We start from the raw sequence: 14621 nt of genomic DNA on the forward strand, positions 1-14621 counted from the left end.
CGATGGGTTGGACACGACTTTGCAACTAACAACAACAGGAAGAATACTTTCTCTAGCAGAGGTCCTAAAATTTGTGTGTGTGAACAGGACAGTAAATGGGAACAAGGGCGGGCTTATCTATTTACCTATTTATTTATTTGAGGGGACATTTGACACGGAGAAGGACTTGCCTTGGGGAAGCAAATGCAAGCCTCTCTGGCATCCTTGGGGCTCTTGAGTTTGGTGGCTTTCTTGCAGACGGTTTCCTCACCAAACTACCCTAGGTAACGTCAGCCGTGTTCCTCTTCTCGTTGGAGAAAAAGGCCAAAGAAGGCCTTTCTGTTCTTCGAGATTCTTCAGAGGAGATAAAAGATTTTGTTCTTTGGGCAAACCTTTAACAAGAGGTCACCTAGCCTAAATATGAATACAGGTAGTCCTCAGCTTACAACTTCATTTAATGACCTCTCAAAGTTACAGCATCACCGAAATGACCGTATGACCGTGTTTCACACTCAGAATCATTGCAGCATCCCCACGGCCACGGGGTCAAAATCTGGATGCTCATATTTATGATGGTTGCAGTGTCCTGGGATCATGGGGATCACCTTCTGGGACCTCCTGACGAGCAAAGTCAATGGGGAAGCCAGGTTGACTTAACAACCCTGTTACTAATTTTAATAACTTGCAGTGATTCACTTAACAATCGTGGCCAGAAAGGTTGTAAAATGGGGCAAAACTCACCTGACAAATGTCTCACTCATCAATTGTGGTCATAAGTCGAGGACTACCTGTAGTTTCATTCATTCTTTTAGCTGATGATGCCAACCTGTCCTAATAAAGACAGTTGTCTTCACTCAATAGCCTGCTAACACAAGGTCATCAAGCTTCTGTGCTACTGTAGGTCCTTCTCACAAATATCCCACCACTCAAAACTAACCTGAGCACTGTAAAGAAGTACTCCGGGTGCTGCCTGGAGAAGTTGCCATGCCTACCAACAAAATGAGATCTACAAGGAGAAGAGGGCACAGAAAATTGGCCAGGGGCAGAGCAGAAGGGAGGTGGATCTCCATTGTTGTTGTTAGCTGCGAAGTCGTGTCTGACCTATCGTGACCCCATGGACAACGTTCCTCCAGGCCTTCTCTACCATCTTCTGGAGTCCATTTAAGCTCACGCCTCCTGCTTCAATGACTCCATCCAGCCACCTCATTCTCTGTCGTCCCCTTCTTCTCTTGCCCTCAACCTTTCCCAACATTAGGCTCTTTTCCAGTGAGTCCTTCCTTCTCATTAGGTGGCCAAAGTATTTGAGTTTCAGCTTCAGGATCTGGCCTTCTAAAGAGCAGTCAGGGTTGATCTCCTCTAGGACTGACCGGTTTGATCGCCTTGCAGTCCAAGGGACTCGCAGGAGTCTTCTCCAGCACCATAGTTCAAAGGCCTCAATTCTTTGGCGCTCAGCCTTTCTTATGGTCCAACTTTCACTGCCATACATTGCAACTGGGAAGACCATAGCCTTGACTATACGCACTTTTGTTGACAGGGTGATGTCTCTGCTTTTTAGTGTGCTGTCTAGATGGATCTCCATAAGATGTCTCATTGGAAGTAGAAGATAAAAGAGCCAATCTGGTCTAGCGGTTAAGGCACCAGGCTAGAAAACAGGAGACTGTGAGTTCAAGTCCTGCTTTAGCCACAAAAGCCGCCTTGAGTTATTTGTAAAAATAATAAAGGCAGGGTAGGAATCAATAAAACGGGAGGAGGACAATTCTGAGCAACTGGTTGAAAAATCTGGACAAGGAAGGTGAACACTAATCAGATCCGAACATAGAGCAGGAAACTAAACCTAAACCATGGTCATTAAGGGAACCCATTTCTGCAATGGGCAGTTTTTGCCAGAAACCAGAAGTCACAAATCGGTGTCACGTAACCGTGGGATGCTGCAAATGGTTATGAATGTGGGCCGGTTGCCAAGGACCCAAAATGCCATCACAGGACGGCGAGGGTTGAGGAGGCAGCTGTCAAAACTTCAAATTCAGCAGTACCTTTTTTGGTTTCCATTGTAACTTAGGTTATTACGCAACCAGACACAAGTCAATGTGCTATCCTGCTCACTCACACACCCACTTAACCATGGTTTAGTGGGTTTATTAATATTGCCCAGCAATTCCCTTCACCAAAAGCCAAGAACTGTCCCAATTACGTCCAGCCACAAGCAGGCCAATGCTAAAGTTTCCCAATCAAAAATAAACCCACCAGGCAAAATTAAGTCCACAATACAAGAGGTTTCACGAGGCAAGAAAAGTCCAGAGTTCACAAAGCACAATCCAGGTTCAAGGCACGGTGTCAATCCAAAGCAAGGCAGGAATCACAACCGGAAAACACACAGCTAGGAAATGAACATGTTGTTCCCAGCATTGCATCCATCTATCTGCTGTGCTAAATGCAGCCCATTAAGAAGGGCGAGGCTTTCTCCTCACGAGTAATCTGGCTGACCTTTCCTGCTCCTGCCTTTTCTCTGCCCTACGTGTGTTCTTGGATCAGGTACAGCAGGCAGTTCTCATCTCCTCATCTCTGACCAGCTGCAGTTGCATGCTTTCCCACCCATTTTTGTTGCTAAGTGAGACAATTGTTAAGCAAACTTTACCCCCATCTTACGACCGTTCTTGCCACAGTTGTTAAGTGAATCACTGCAGTTGTTTTTTTGCCACAAAAACTTGGTCTGCAGACTCGGCTTTCTCAAAAGTCTGTTGAGATAATCATTACCATTTCACTGATCAAATAGTTAAATCAAATGGACTTTGGAATCAGATACCGGCTCCTTTAAGAAGTTGCTTGGATGCTGAAAATGTGATTGGTTTATGCGACAACAGTCTAATTACTTACACCAAGTTGGGTGGCATTATTTTGTGGGGGCAACACCTGAGCAGGTTCCCAGTACAAGTGATCCTGTCCTGCTTTGATTATCACAGAAGGCCAGGTAAGTCCACACCTCCAGCCTTTATTTTAACTGAAGAGGCATGATTTTGCAGGCTGAATGGAAGAAGGCTCTTGGACGAGAAGTGAAAATTCCAGCTCTATTTTTATTGATATTCAACTACAATCTATAACCACCGTGGCCAAAGGCATACCAGGTTGATAAAACTGAGTGTACATTGAGGGAACAAGTATAGTACTTGGTACTGGAATAGAAAGTCAACAGCAGCAGCAGTGTGTGTGTGTGTGTTTGTGTATGTATATATATGTCTTGGCGTATTCGGGTCTTTTCCTGTGTAAGACCCGAATACGCCAAGACCTACAAACTTGTACCCGTGAAAATCTACGAATATATATATATATATATATAAATCTTCATAAAGGACTGTCTGAAGTAAGTGTGACTCCTGGTACATCTTCTTGATGTCTTCTACTGAGATTGAAACTTTAGGAGAAATTATGGGAAATCCAGTTGTGGGTGCTTCAACACTGGAGGTTTTTAATAAGAGAGTGGACAACCATTTGTCTGAAATGGTATGTGGTCTTCTGCTTGAGCGGAAGGTTGGACTTTGAAGTCCTCTAAGGTCCCTTCCAATTCTGTTATACTGTTCTATTGTTCCATCCTAAAAGATGGGAGAGCTATGGAAATATTTTGAGCATGCAGGAAAGGTACAAACTTTGTGTGGAAATATAATTGATTGTTGGTTAGGCTTTTCATAAAGGGACGCGGTGGCTCAGTGGGTTAGGATGCTGAGCTTGTCGATCAGAAGGTCGGCAGTTTGGCGGGTCGAATCCCGAGTGCCGCGTAACAGAGTGAGCGCCTGTTACTCATCCCAGCTTCTGCCAACCTAGCAGTTCGAAAGCATGTAAAAATGCAAGTAGAAAAATAGGGACCCCTATGGTGGGAAGGTAACAGTGTTCCGTGCGCCTTTGGCATCTAGTCATGCCGGCCACATGACCACGGAGACGTCCTCGGACAAACGCTGGCTCTTCGGCTTTGAAAGCACCGGCCCCTAGAGTCGGAAACGACTAGCACGCGTGTGCGGGGGAACCTTTACCTTTACCTTAGGCTTTTAATAAGTCAGAGGTGAGCAGCCCTCTCTGCTGGTTGAAGGACTCAGTCCCTAGGGCTGTAATATTCTTTTTCTTCCGTTTTTGAGGCTATCCGGGGTTTTTTTTTCCTTACAGTTTTTAAAAATGGCAAACTAGTTGAGCTTACATTACAGTTTCCATATACTTCCCAACTCTGAACGATGCAATAATATGTTGTTGTAATAAATGGCTTGGGTCCGGGATATTTGAGGGAACACCTGCTGCCAGCATCAAGTTCCCTTCGTCCAGTGTGCTCGCAGAGGGAGGGTCTTCTCAGGGTGCCGCCGGTAAAAGATTGCCGGAGGATAACACCCAGGGAGAGGGCCTTTTCTGTGGGTGCGCCTGCCCTCTGGAACCAGCTGCCCGTGGAGCTCAGGACTGCCCCTGACCTACGCTCATTCCGCCGGGACCTGAAGACTTGGCTCTTTGAGCTCTCTGACCCAGGCTGAGAATTTTAACTGGGGTTTTATTTTCAGGGATAATTTAATCTTTTAATTCTCTTTTAACTTTGTATTTTATATTGATGTGATTTTAAAATGCCCTGTAAACTGCCCTGAGTCCTTCGGGAAAGGGCGGTATATAAATCTAATAAAATATAAATATAAATATATACCATGTTGCTCATTCTGGGGAATATGACATGATTTGATCAAACAGGAGTCAAGGTTGATCCTGGATCCAAAAGTTGCCCGTTCTTGGTAGAACCTCTGTTGAATGATATTTGGAAATTCCAGTAGAATAAGGGACCCATTCTGTTCACAGAAGTGCTTTTTAATAATAAAAAAAATGTTAGCTCGAAAATGTGCTACTAAGCTCTTTCTGAGTTTTTAGGGTGGTTTTTTTTTTGCAGCCCTGGACTAACCCAGCTCTCCTAAAATGTGATGGAAAATTGGCCTATGCTGTTCAGCCAACAATTATACTAAAACATACTCAACCAAAATAAATTGCCAATAAATTAAATGTAACCTAGGTGGGGGGGGGGACTTTCTAGACCTCTAAAGAAATAACTATTTATTCATAAGGGAGAGAGTCAATAACAAGGTGTGTTTGAGATAAACCAGCAAAGGAAACAAAGGAAGAAATTTGCGTATGTACGTACGAGATTAAAAAGTACATGAGTATCTTGAAAGTTATTGACTTTGGGAGATTAAACATTCCCCACCAGGGTGGAGAAAAAATTTAGAATTAGAATATGGGCTGAATATAATGAGACACACAAGGAATTTGTCCCCGGTACAGAAGCTCTCTGTACTTGCAACGCAACAGGGTAATAATAATTAAAATAACATCAATAAGTGAGGACAGTGTTGGGGCGGGTTGGGGAGAGGGGAGGGGGTTGGGAGGGTTTTTTTTGTTTTGTTAAAGATAAAATGTACTGAAAAACTTTTCAATTAAAAAAAAGAATAATAATAATACTACAGTCATACAACATGGGTAAATATTTGAGATTCAAACTTTTGCTCAATGTCTTGAGAGACTTTCAACATACTAAGGAGACTTTTTTCCACGTTAAACACTGGGTGAGTCACAACACATGCGAGGTAGCTGGTTTGCGTAAGGAAAGTTATTTGCAAGCAAGTTCAATTTGCAAATTATTCCGAAAGTTATTTGCAAGCAATTTACATTCTTTGCAAATTACAGTTTCACACCTGCTGTGCCTAAAAAGCATTTAATTAATTTCAAAATCAAGTCGATGACACTTCCACCCCTAACGTTCCAGTCCCCTAAAACCAGGCTGAAAGTGGCACATTATCATCATTTTGCCAGTTTCACAAGGTGGAGAAAGCCCAGAAGACACTATAGGCAATCCTCGCTTAAGGACTGTCCTGTTTAGCAATCATTCAAAGTTACAACACTGCTGAAAAAAGTAACTTTAGGACCAGTCCTTGCACGTATGACCATCGCTGCTGCATCACGGAGTCACGTGTTCACTGTTTGTGCACAGCTGGTTTCTTACAAGCAGAATCCATGGAGAAACGGGGAATAGATGCTAACTGTGGATGTTAAGCGAGGGTTACAGATATAAGAATCCAAAGAGAATCCAGCATCTGGCTGGAGAGATGGAGATCTTAGGCCTGGCACTCCAGACCTCCTTCCCAAACCCCTTTCCCCTCAGTTTCCCCCTCCTTCCAAAAATCACTGGGAGGAGGAACTTGTGTACTAGGCTGTGACTGGCAGTTCTAGCAGCCAATCGTTTTATTTTAAAAGGAAATGAAAGAGTAGAAGAGATTAGGTATAATGGGTTACCACATTCATCTTAAAAATAGACCATAATACCCTGAATTTAAGACAATTTGCCCCCAAAGGGATGGTTAGTCAGAAAAAACTCTTCTAATAGAAACAAAGCACCTGTAGTTTTGAAATCTTGGCTAGCATCGTAGCTCTGAATTTCATAAAGCTGGCTACCCTGTAACTTTGAAAGCATAACAACTGGAGACAAACTGCTTTGAGTACACACAATGGGAAATAATTGAATGGGAAATAATTTTATAATTTTATGTATGATTGACTTGCGAGGCCGGTGTGTTCTGCAATTAGCTCACATGGTGTAACAAGATGGTGGGTTTGTTGTCACTGTGAGTTGTGGGGGGGGCACAAAGGGAGGCTCAGCCAATCTCAGTGTATACATGGTTGTACTTTGACAATAAAGGTTCATTCATTCTTCTTCAATGTCTTCCTTTATGACTTGAGGAAAAATGTAGTAAAATTACCGAATGAAGGGGAAATGGAGTATCTATGAAATCCAAATGTATGCTGTTTTCCTAAAATTATCCATTTATATGATAACACTACATAATTAAATAAATTAAAAATAACCTAGGCTGAGTTGAATTCAGTGGGCTTTGTCCACCAAATAGGGATGATTGCTAAATGCAAAGAAAGATTTTCCCTTAAATCTGAAACCCATTAAGTCTGAAGTCTGTTAAATCAAGAATTTGACTAGTAATGTAGTTTTCCCAATAACATCAAATCTTACAGTTTGAAGGGATCTTGGAGGTGATCTCGTCCAATACCCTGCTTACAAAGGATCCATTAGGGAACGTTTGAAAGAATTTTTTGTTTTCCTCTGATTTTTTTTTGCCTGTCTTGTCTATATGTTATAGCTAACATCCATGGAGCAAGGAAAAGATCCCACGTCAGAGACCCGCCCTAAACTAGGCGAGGTGGAAGGGATTCCCTTACCAAAAAGCACTTGTAATGAATGGGATCAGATCCAGCGCTTCCAAGCCAAGCCAGATGACGTACTTCTTTGTACTTACCCCAAATCAGGTAAGAATCTAGGGGTGAAGTCACGTTCAGTTTGCGAGTATATAGTATCCCAAACTACCTATAAGGTAAAGTAAAGGTAAAGGTTCCCCCGCACATGCGTGCTAGTCGTTTCCGACTCTAGGGGCCGGTGCTCATCTCCGTTTCAAAGCCGAAGAGCCAGCGCTTGTCCGAGGAGGTCTCCGTGGTCATGTGGCCGGCATGACTAGACGCCAAAGGCGCACGGAACGCTCTTACCTTCCCACCGTAGTGGTCCCTATTTTTCTACTTGCATTTTTACGTGCTTTCGAACTGGTAGGTTGGCAGAAGCTGGGACAAGTAACAGGCGCTCACTCTGTTACGCGGCACTCGACCCGCCAAACTGCCAACCTTCTGATCAACAAGCTCAGCGTCCTAACCCACTGAGCCACCGCGTCCCTTTTAAGCTACCTATAGAGGAAAGTAAACCCCTCCTGACTTTGGACAGGTCCTATTATTGATCCAGTATAACTCTGCTGGGTTTTCCAAGAAAGTCGGTTCAGCTGCGTGGGATGGCCATTAGATTGTGTAAGAATGATCTTGTATTGTCAGAAAGAATTTAAACTGATTTAGTGATCTGCTGCAAAATCCAATCCCCAACCTTTCTTCGCTGCTGTACAAGTTGAAATAGTTCTTGCAAGGCTTTGCTAAATCTTCCTGATGATGATCAGAGAGGAGGTTTCCAGAGTTGCATAATCCCTGTCCCCATTTCGGGGCTGGCAGAAGTGACGGGAAACCTGCAGAAGGGTGAGTGATAGGAGACTTCAGCTTCTTTTGTGTGGTCCTTCAGGCCTACATCGCTGCTGCCTAGCACTGTTGGTCTCTCCCTCTCTCCTTAGGTACCACTTGGATACAAGAGATCGTGGATATGATCCAACAAGAAGGAGACCTGGAGAAATGTCAGAGGGCCTCTGTGCATCATCGACACCCATTCATTGAATGGGCAAGGCCATGCCAAACCTTGGGTAGGTCTAACTAGCCTGCCACTTCCACACAGAAGCCTGGGAGAAGTTGCTAACCAGAGATCCTCAGGCAAACCTGTACAAGTAGCCGGACATGTCTCAACTATTAATTCAGGTCCAAATATGGATTCTCATCCCTTTTTGTCTTCGGTGTGTCTTGACGCAGGAGTGGACCAAGCTGAAATGATGCCTTCTCCAAGAACCCTCAAGACTCACCTTCCTGTCCAGCTGCTCCCCAAGTCCTTCTGGACCAAGAACTGCAAGGTATTTCTTGTTGCTGCCAAACCTTCTCCAGAAGATCTCAAGATCAAGTTAAATAGGAATGGAGTCATTGACCAACTTCTTACTTACTTCATGTTAGATTTATCTCCTACCTCAAGACAAACATATGTCCTGGTTGCTTCTACCTTAGTCCCCTACCCAGTGGTGGGATTCAAATAGGGGAACCACCGGTTCTCTGCATGGAGGCCGCTTCCGGAAGTCCATTGTGGGCCTGGGCAACAAAAAATTAGCTACCGGTTCTGCCGAAGTGGGGGCGAACCGGCTGAATCCCACCACTGCCCCTGCCACAAAAGAAAAAGTCACGTGAAGTAGGTTGGGCTCCTAAGTGGAGCAATTCCTCCACATTCCCATTTGTTTGTGTGAATGGAGTGAAATCCTCCTTGCCGAGATGGTCAGTTGTATACCTTTGGGGAGGGGGAAAATACATCTCTTATCTGCTGTCCCATGGGGAGAGATGTCTTGTCAGGGCTGGATTAAGGCCCATTGATGCCCTAAGCCAGGGGTGGGGAACCTTGGCTCTTTTATGACTTGTGGACTTCAACTCCCAAAATTCCTGAGCCAGCATAGTCCACAAGCCATAAAAGAGCCAAGGTTCCCCACCCCACCCTTAGCAAAGTTCAACAGTGAGCTGCTCGACCCTTCCATTGCTTAACTGACATTAACACTGTTGAAAACCAGAGTTGAATTTGGCAGTGAAAGAGATTAATAATAATAATAATAATAATAATAATAATAATAATAATAATAATAATAATAATAATAATAATAATAATAATAATGTTGGAAGGGACCTTGGAGGTCATCTAGTCCAACCCCCTGCTCAGGCAGGAAACCCTATACCATTTCGGACAAATGGCTGTCCAGTCTCTTCTTAAAAACTTCCAGTGTTGGAGCATTCACAGCTTCTGGAGGCAGGTTGTTCCACTGATTAATTGTTCTAACTGTCAGGAAGTTTCTCCTTAGTTCTAGGTTGCTTCTCTCCTTGATTAGTTTCCATCCGTTGCTTCTTGTCCTGCCTTCGGGCTCTTTGGAGAATAGCTTGACTCCCTCCTCTTTGGGGCAGCCCCTGAGATATTAGAACACTGCTATCATGTCCCCCCTCGTCCTTCTCTTCATTAAACTAGACCAGGGGTAGGCAACCTTGGCTCTTTTATGACTCGTGGACTTCAACTCCCAGAATTCCTGAGCCAGCATGGCTCAGCATGGAAACCTCTCCATTTCTCCTCAGCATGGCCGGCTCAGGAATTCTGGGAGTTGAAGTCCACGAGTCATAAAAGAGCCAAGATTGCCTATCCCTGAACTAGACAGTTAAAGGCAATGGGGAGGAACTCTCTGTGGTGCCGCCGCGCCCCCCCCCTTTCCCTTGATTCTAGTGTTTCTCGACCTTGGCAACTTTAAGACATGTGGACTTCAACTCCCAGAATTCCCCAGCCAGAATTCTAGGAGTTGAAGTCCACCTGTCTCAAAGTTGCCAAGGCCTTGAAACGCTCAAGCACGTGCTATTTTTACTTATTGCTTAATCCAGGAGTGTGTTGTTGTTTTTTCTTCCTGCTGTTATTGCCTTAGTTCATTTATATGGCAAGAAATCCCAAGGACTGCCTGGTGTCCTATTTCCATTTCCAAAGAATGAACAAAACGTTACCCCATCCTGGAACATGGGAGGAATATTTGGAGATTTTCATGGCAGGCAAAGGTAAGTCAGCACCCTTTTCTCATATTTTTTTTTGTTTTGTTGAAAAGAACAAGTAATAAGGAGATGGGGAATTTCGGTGAGGGAAAGGGCAGATTCCATGCGGGAAATGATTATTAGGTGCATTATTAGTAAGCCTTACATTACAAGAAAGTGAATTGCACTAGAGGGAAAATCTCCATCTGCAGCAAAGGCAGGTTGATGATGGCAGAAGCAGTTCTGGAATCCTTGGTGCTCTCTGAGCTTGGTTGTTTTCTTAGACACATTTCATTACCCAACTAGGTAACTTCGTCAGCGCTAGATGGAGTAGGATTTGCAAAATCCTTTTTATCTAGTTTGCAAGAAAACAACCAAGCTCAGAAAGCAACAAGGGCCCCACAGTTCAACCAAGAGCTACACATTTTCGCTTGTAACGGGGGCCATTTTGCAATGTTTTCAGGGTATGAATGGAAGAGCAGGAAGCCCCAAATATTTAAAAACAATGTTGTTGTGCATCTCGCTGGGATCCTGACTCTGAACTAGATGGCTTCTCTTTCTCTGTTTTGTATTTTCCAGTGGCCTGGGGCTCTTGGTACAATCACGTAAAGGATTGGTGGAAAGCAAAAGATACTTACCGTGTCCTGTATCTCTTTTATGAAGACATTAAAAAAGTGAGTTCTGGAAGGAAAGTCTGAATGGAAACAGGATTGGAAAATTACGTTTTTTTCCTCTGTAGCTCATTCTTCTGCAAGGGGCGAGATGAGATTGTCCTCGCAATTTTATGCAATCCAATGAAAACAACGGGGATCTTAAAAATAAAAGTTCTTTTCCTCTTTATGGGATCGTAGAATTTATTACAATTTTTAAAAGGGCAACAATGATCTCCCCCTTTGGGAACAATGTCCACTTACTTGGAAAATGTTATGAAAATTAACTGGGTGTTAAGAGAGCTTAAGTTAAGATCTGTGCTGCCGTGGCATTATTTCGGTCTACTTTGTAAAGTAAGTAGGGTTGTAGCTTTATTTGCTCATTGTTTTCTTCTTCTCATTTTTTTTCCCAGATCAATGAGCGTTATGTCTTTGGTTGGGACAGGAATTGATCAATTGGCTTGTTGCTTGAGCCTGATGTAGTGGACTGTGTTAGATGTTTTGTGCCAGCCATGGCAGTTACCCAAAAAGGTCATCAGATGGGAGCAAAGAGGCTTCTTTGCTTCCACTGGTGGGTCAGGGGTCCCCGGCCCCTGCAACCCCATTGGCGAGAGAGTTTTATGGTTAGGGAGGGGCTGAGACCCCCCCATAAATACCTCTGCTCAAGGGGCTGCTCTTTGTTCTTGTTGAGCATTGTAACACAACTGACCAGATAGCTGATCTGTTCACCAAACCTGTTCCCATTGACCGGCACAACCTTCTGTGTAAGCGTTTGTGTTTGGTCTTCTGAACGTGTTTGTGCATGTCTATGACACCTGCTCGCCCCTCACACACATACACTGGTCCCTGTCATTGGCTGGCAAGAAGGGGAATTGTTAGATGTTTTGTGCCAGCCATGGCAGTTACCCAAAAAGGTCATCAGATGGGAGCAAAGAGGCTTCTTTGCTTCCACTGGTGGGTCAGGGGTCCCCGGCCCCTGCAGCCCCATTGGCGAGAGAGTTTTATGGTTAGGGAGGGGCTGAGACCCCCCCATAAATACCTCTGCTCAAGGGGCTGCTCTTTGTTCTTGTTCTGTTCCAGTTATGCTATGCTTGCTTGCTCTCTGTTCTCTCACGCAGGCATGGATGCCTCCATGCCAAGTAATTCTTTCTCTCTAATCTGTCGTTGAATAGAGCATCATATGGTTGCATCTCTGCGTGCTGCCTTTTTCATTTGGAAGCACCTTAACGATCCATCGACCTCATGAGACCATCTCACAGACTGAGAGAGAATGGCTGGGCCAAAGTCACCCAATCGGCTTTCAAGCCTGAGGCGGGACTAGAACTCCATTTCCTAGCGATTGGCCCAAAGACACCCAGCTGACTTTCATGCCTAAGGCGGAACTAGAATTCACAGCCCTCTGGTTTCTAGCTTAACCACTTAACCTTAACCACTAGGTCAAAGTTTGCAATTTGCTCGTTGTGAGTGGTCTTTTTTTTTTTTAGCATGAGGACTGGTTGCCAGCAGGTTGCCAACATGTGTTTCTCTTGCCCAGCCAGGAGGCAGCACTGTTGCAAAACAATGGTGGTGAGATCATCAAGGCACACCTTGAATCAGTTTGAGGATTTGGAGGCTGGCCCCCTATACCACCTTTTCTCGTTCTCCAAAAAAAGTTCCCTTCTTTTCTGCTTCTCTTTTACCCATCTCTGCTATCCTTCATCTCACACAGGACCCAAAGCGTGAAATCCAGAAGATCATGCAGTTTCTAGGGAAGCAATTAGACGTGGCAACTCTAGACAAGATTGTGCATCACACCTCATTCGAAGTCATGAAGCACAACCCCTTGGTTAACCGAGCTAATGCACCACTGTCTGTCATGGACCAGTCCATTTCTCCATTCATGAGAAAAGGTGTGGCTTTCTCCCACTTCCCGGCAAGTCACTAGAACTGAACTGTCTTTAAGTATCCTGCATTGCAAGAAACTTAGAGGAATCCTGGAGAAAGACAGGTTTTCTGTGTTTCGGAACATGTGTGTTAGGAACTGGAGTATTCCTCCATGATGATTTATCGGGACCAGACATTATAGGTTATTAAACAGGCCTAGGCCATGACCCCAGGATGCTGCAACCATTGTAAATACATGCCAGATGCCAATTAACTGAATTTTGATTACATGAATGTGGGGGGGGGGGTGCTGCATCGGTTGTAAGCTGCAAGGATGGGCTATAAGTCACATGCTGTTGTAACTTTGAACGGTCACTAAGTGAATGGTTATATATTGAGGACTACCTATAATGTTCTTCGAAAGGCTGAATTTGCAAAGGCTTCCCACTAGGACATTTTTATTACAGTTATCTCTTGTTGATAACTGCTGTACAGTAAGTTCAGAGGAAATTAATGTCCAGAGTTATTGGTTGGGTTTTTTTTTGTTTTTTTTTGTTTTTTTTACCATTTCTAAGGCTCTTGTAGAAAGCATCACTTAAAATTTCCAAGCAGACTATATGGTGTGATTGCCTTACAGGGACGGTCGGTGACTGGAAGTACCACTTCACAGTGGCTCAAAATGAGTGGTTTGATGAAGACTACCGGAAAAAAATTTCGGATACTGACTTGACTTTTACTATGGAACTCTAAGGATCCCTCCGATCTTCATTTCGTTTGTTTTTCTGCTATCACAGTCTCCCACGGTTCTCCTCCTGCAGTCTCCACAGTGCTAAAAGTCTGGATGATGAATCTCAGACCATGTTTTCAGGGCCCTCGCTTGTTCTAGTTCTGTAGACCCTGTATTTCATTAAGTAATTAAAAAAGAAACAAACAATGGCCTTAAGCTGGAATTTCTGATCATTCTGGGACTTCAAAAAAATACTCTTGATGCTTCAACTAATTTTGATGAGTTTCATTCTAAACGAAGCCATTGTAGTGGGTCTCTGAGCCACCTCAGATCCGTCTGCAGTGATGTAAAGTTTCATATTGTCTTTTAATGAGGCTGGAAATTTCAGATTCACTCCTTCCAGTGATTTGCACTGCTAAACTGTCACGCTTCCTAGGACGCTTCATGGTTGAAAAATTTACAGAGTAGTGTTTAGGACTCCCCATTCCTTTTCTAGATTATGAGACATCACCAGGACTGCTTTTATGTTTCTTACAAAGCCATAGAAACGCATTTCCAGCCAAAGCATTCCTGCCCCACAAAAACCTTTCAAGGGTCATCATATTTATTAAAGGCAAACATGCAGATAGGCCTGAGAACTAGGGAGCTGAAATGAACCAGACCAATTCTGTAAAATCAGCACTACATTCCTATAATAAGAGCCAATATAATGTCATGTTCTTTAATCATCTGAGCACTGAGGTTGTGATGCCATTTCAGTGCTCTCCTGGTGGTCTCTTTTCTTAGCTTCTGGTTCTCTACTCGCAAAGGTTTGTCCTTGGCTGAAGACTAGGTTAAGGTTTTTCTCCCGGTTAGACTTCTCAGTGGCCCACCTTTGCAGCACCGCTTGTGGCCAGTTGATTTGGTAATAATGCTCTTCAACCTTGGGGGCATATGGAGGCTCTATTTCTCGTTGAACATCTGTAGTTATCTGAGGTCGAAACACCAGAAGACTATGGTTACTCTTCACAGGCGGTACTTTTGGGTCATATTTTTCTGATTCTTTGGCAAGGACCTCACCTGCATCTTTTGCAGGAATTAGAGGCAACGTTTGGACATCTACATCTGTGGAGAGGTGAAAATCAAGAGAACACAACAATGTCTTAAGACTG

General features: G+C 43.9%; 1 protein-coding gene across 1 annotated transcript; it reads left to right on the plus strand.

Moving 5' to 3' along the window:
• Nucleotides 1-7143: 7143 nt before the first annotated feature.
• LOC310648404 (sulfotransferase 1C2-like) lies at nt 7144-13905 on the plus strand. The gene is made up of 7 exons (XM_083376222.1): nt 7144-7305; nt 8160-8285; nt 8449-8546; nt 10131-10257; nt 10810-10904; nt 12589-12769; nt 13381-13905. The coding sequence occupies exons 1-7, from the start codon at nt 7149-7151 to the stop codon at nt 13491-13493; spliced, it is 897 nt and encodes a 298-aa protein (XP_083232348.1). The 5' UTR covers nt 7144-7148; the 3' UTR covers nt 13494-13905.
• Nucleotides 13906-14621: the final 716 nt, after the last annotated feature.

Source organism: Vipera ursinii (assembly GCF_947247035.1).
Source record: "Vipera ursinii genome assembly, chromosome: Z".
Lineage (NCBI taxonomy): Eukaryota > Metazoa > Chordata > Lepidosauria > Squamata > Viperidae > Vipera > Vipera ursinii.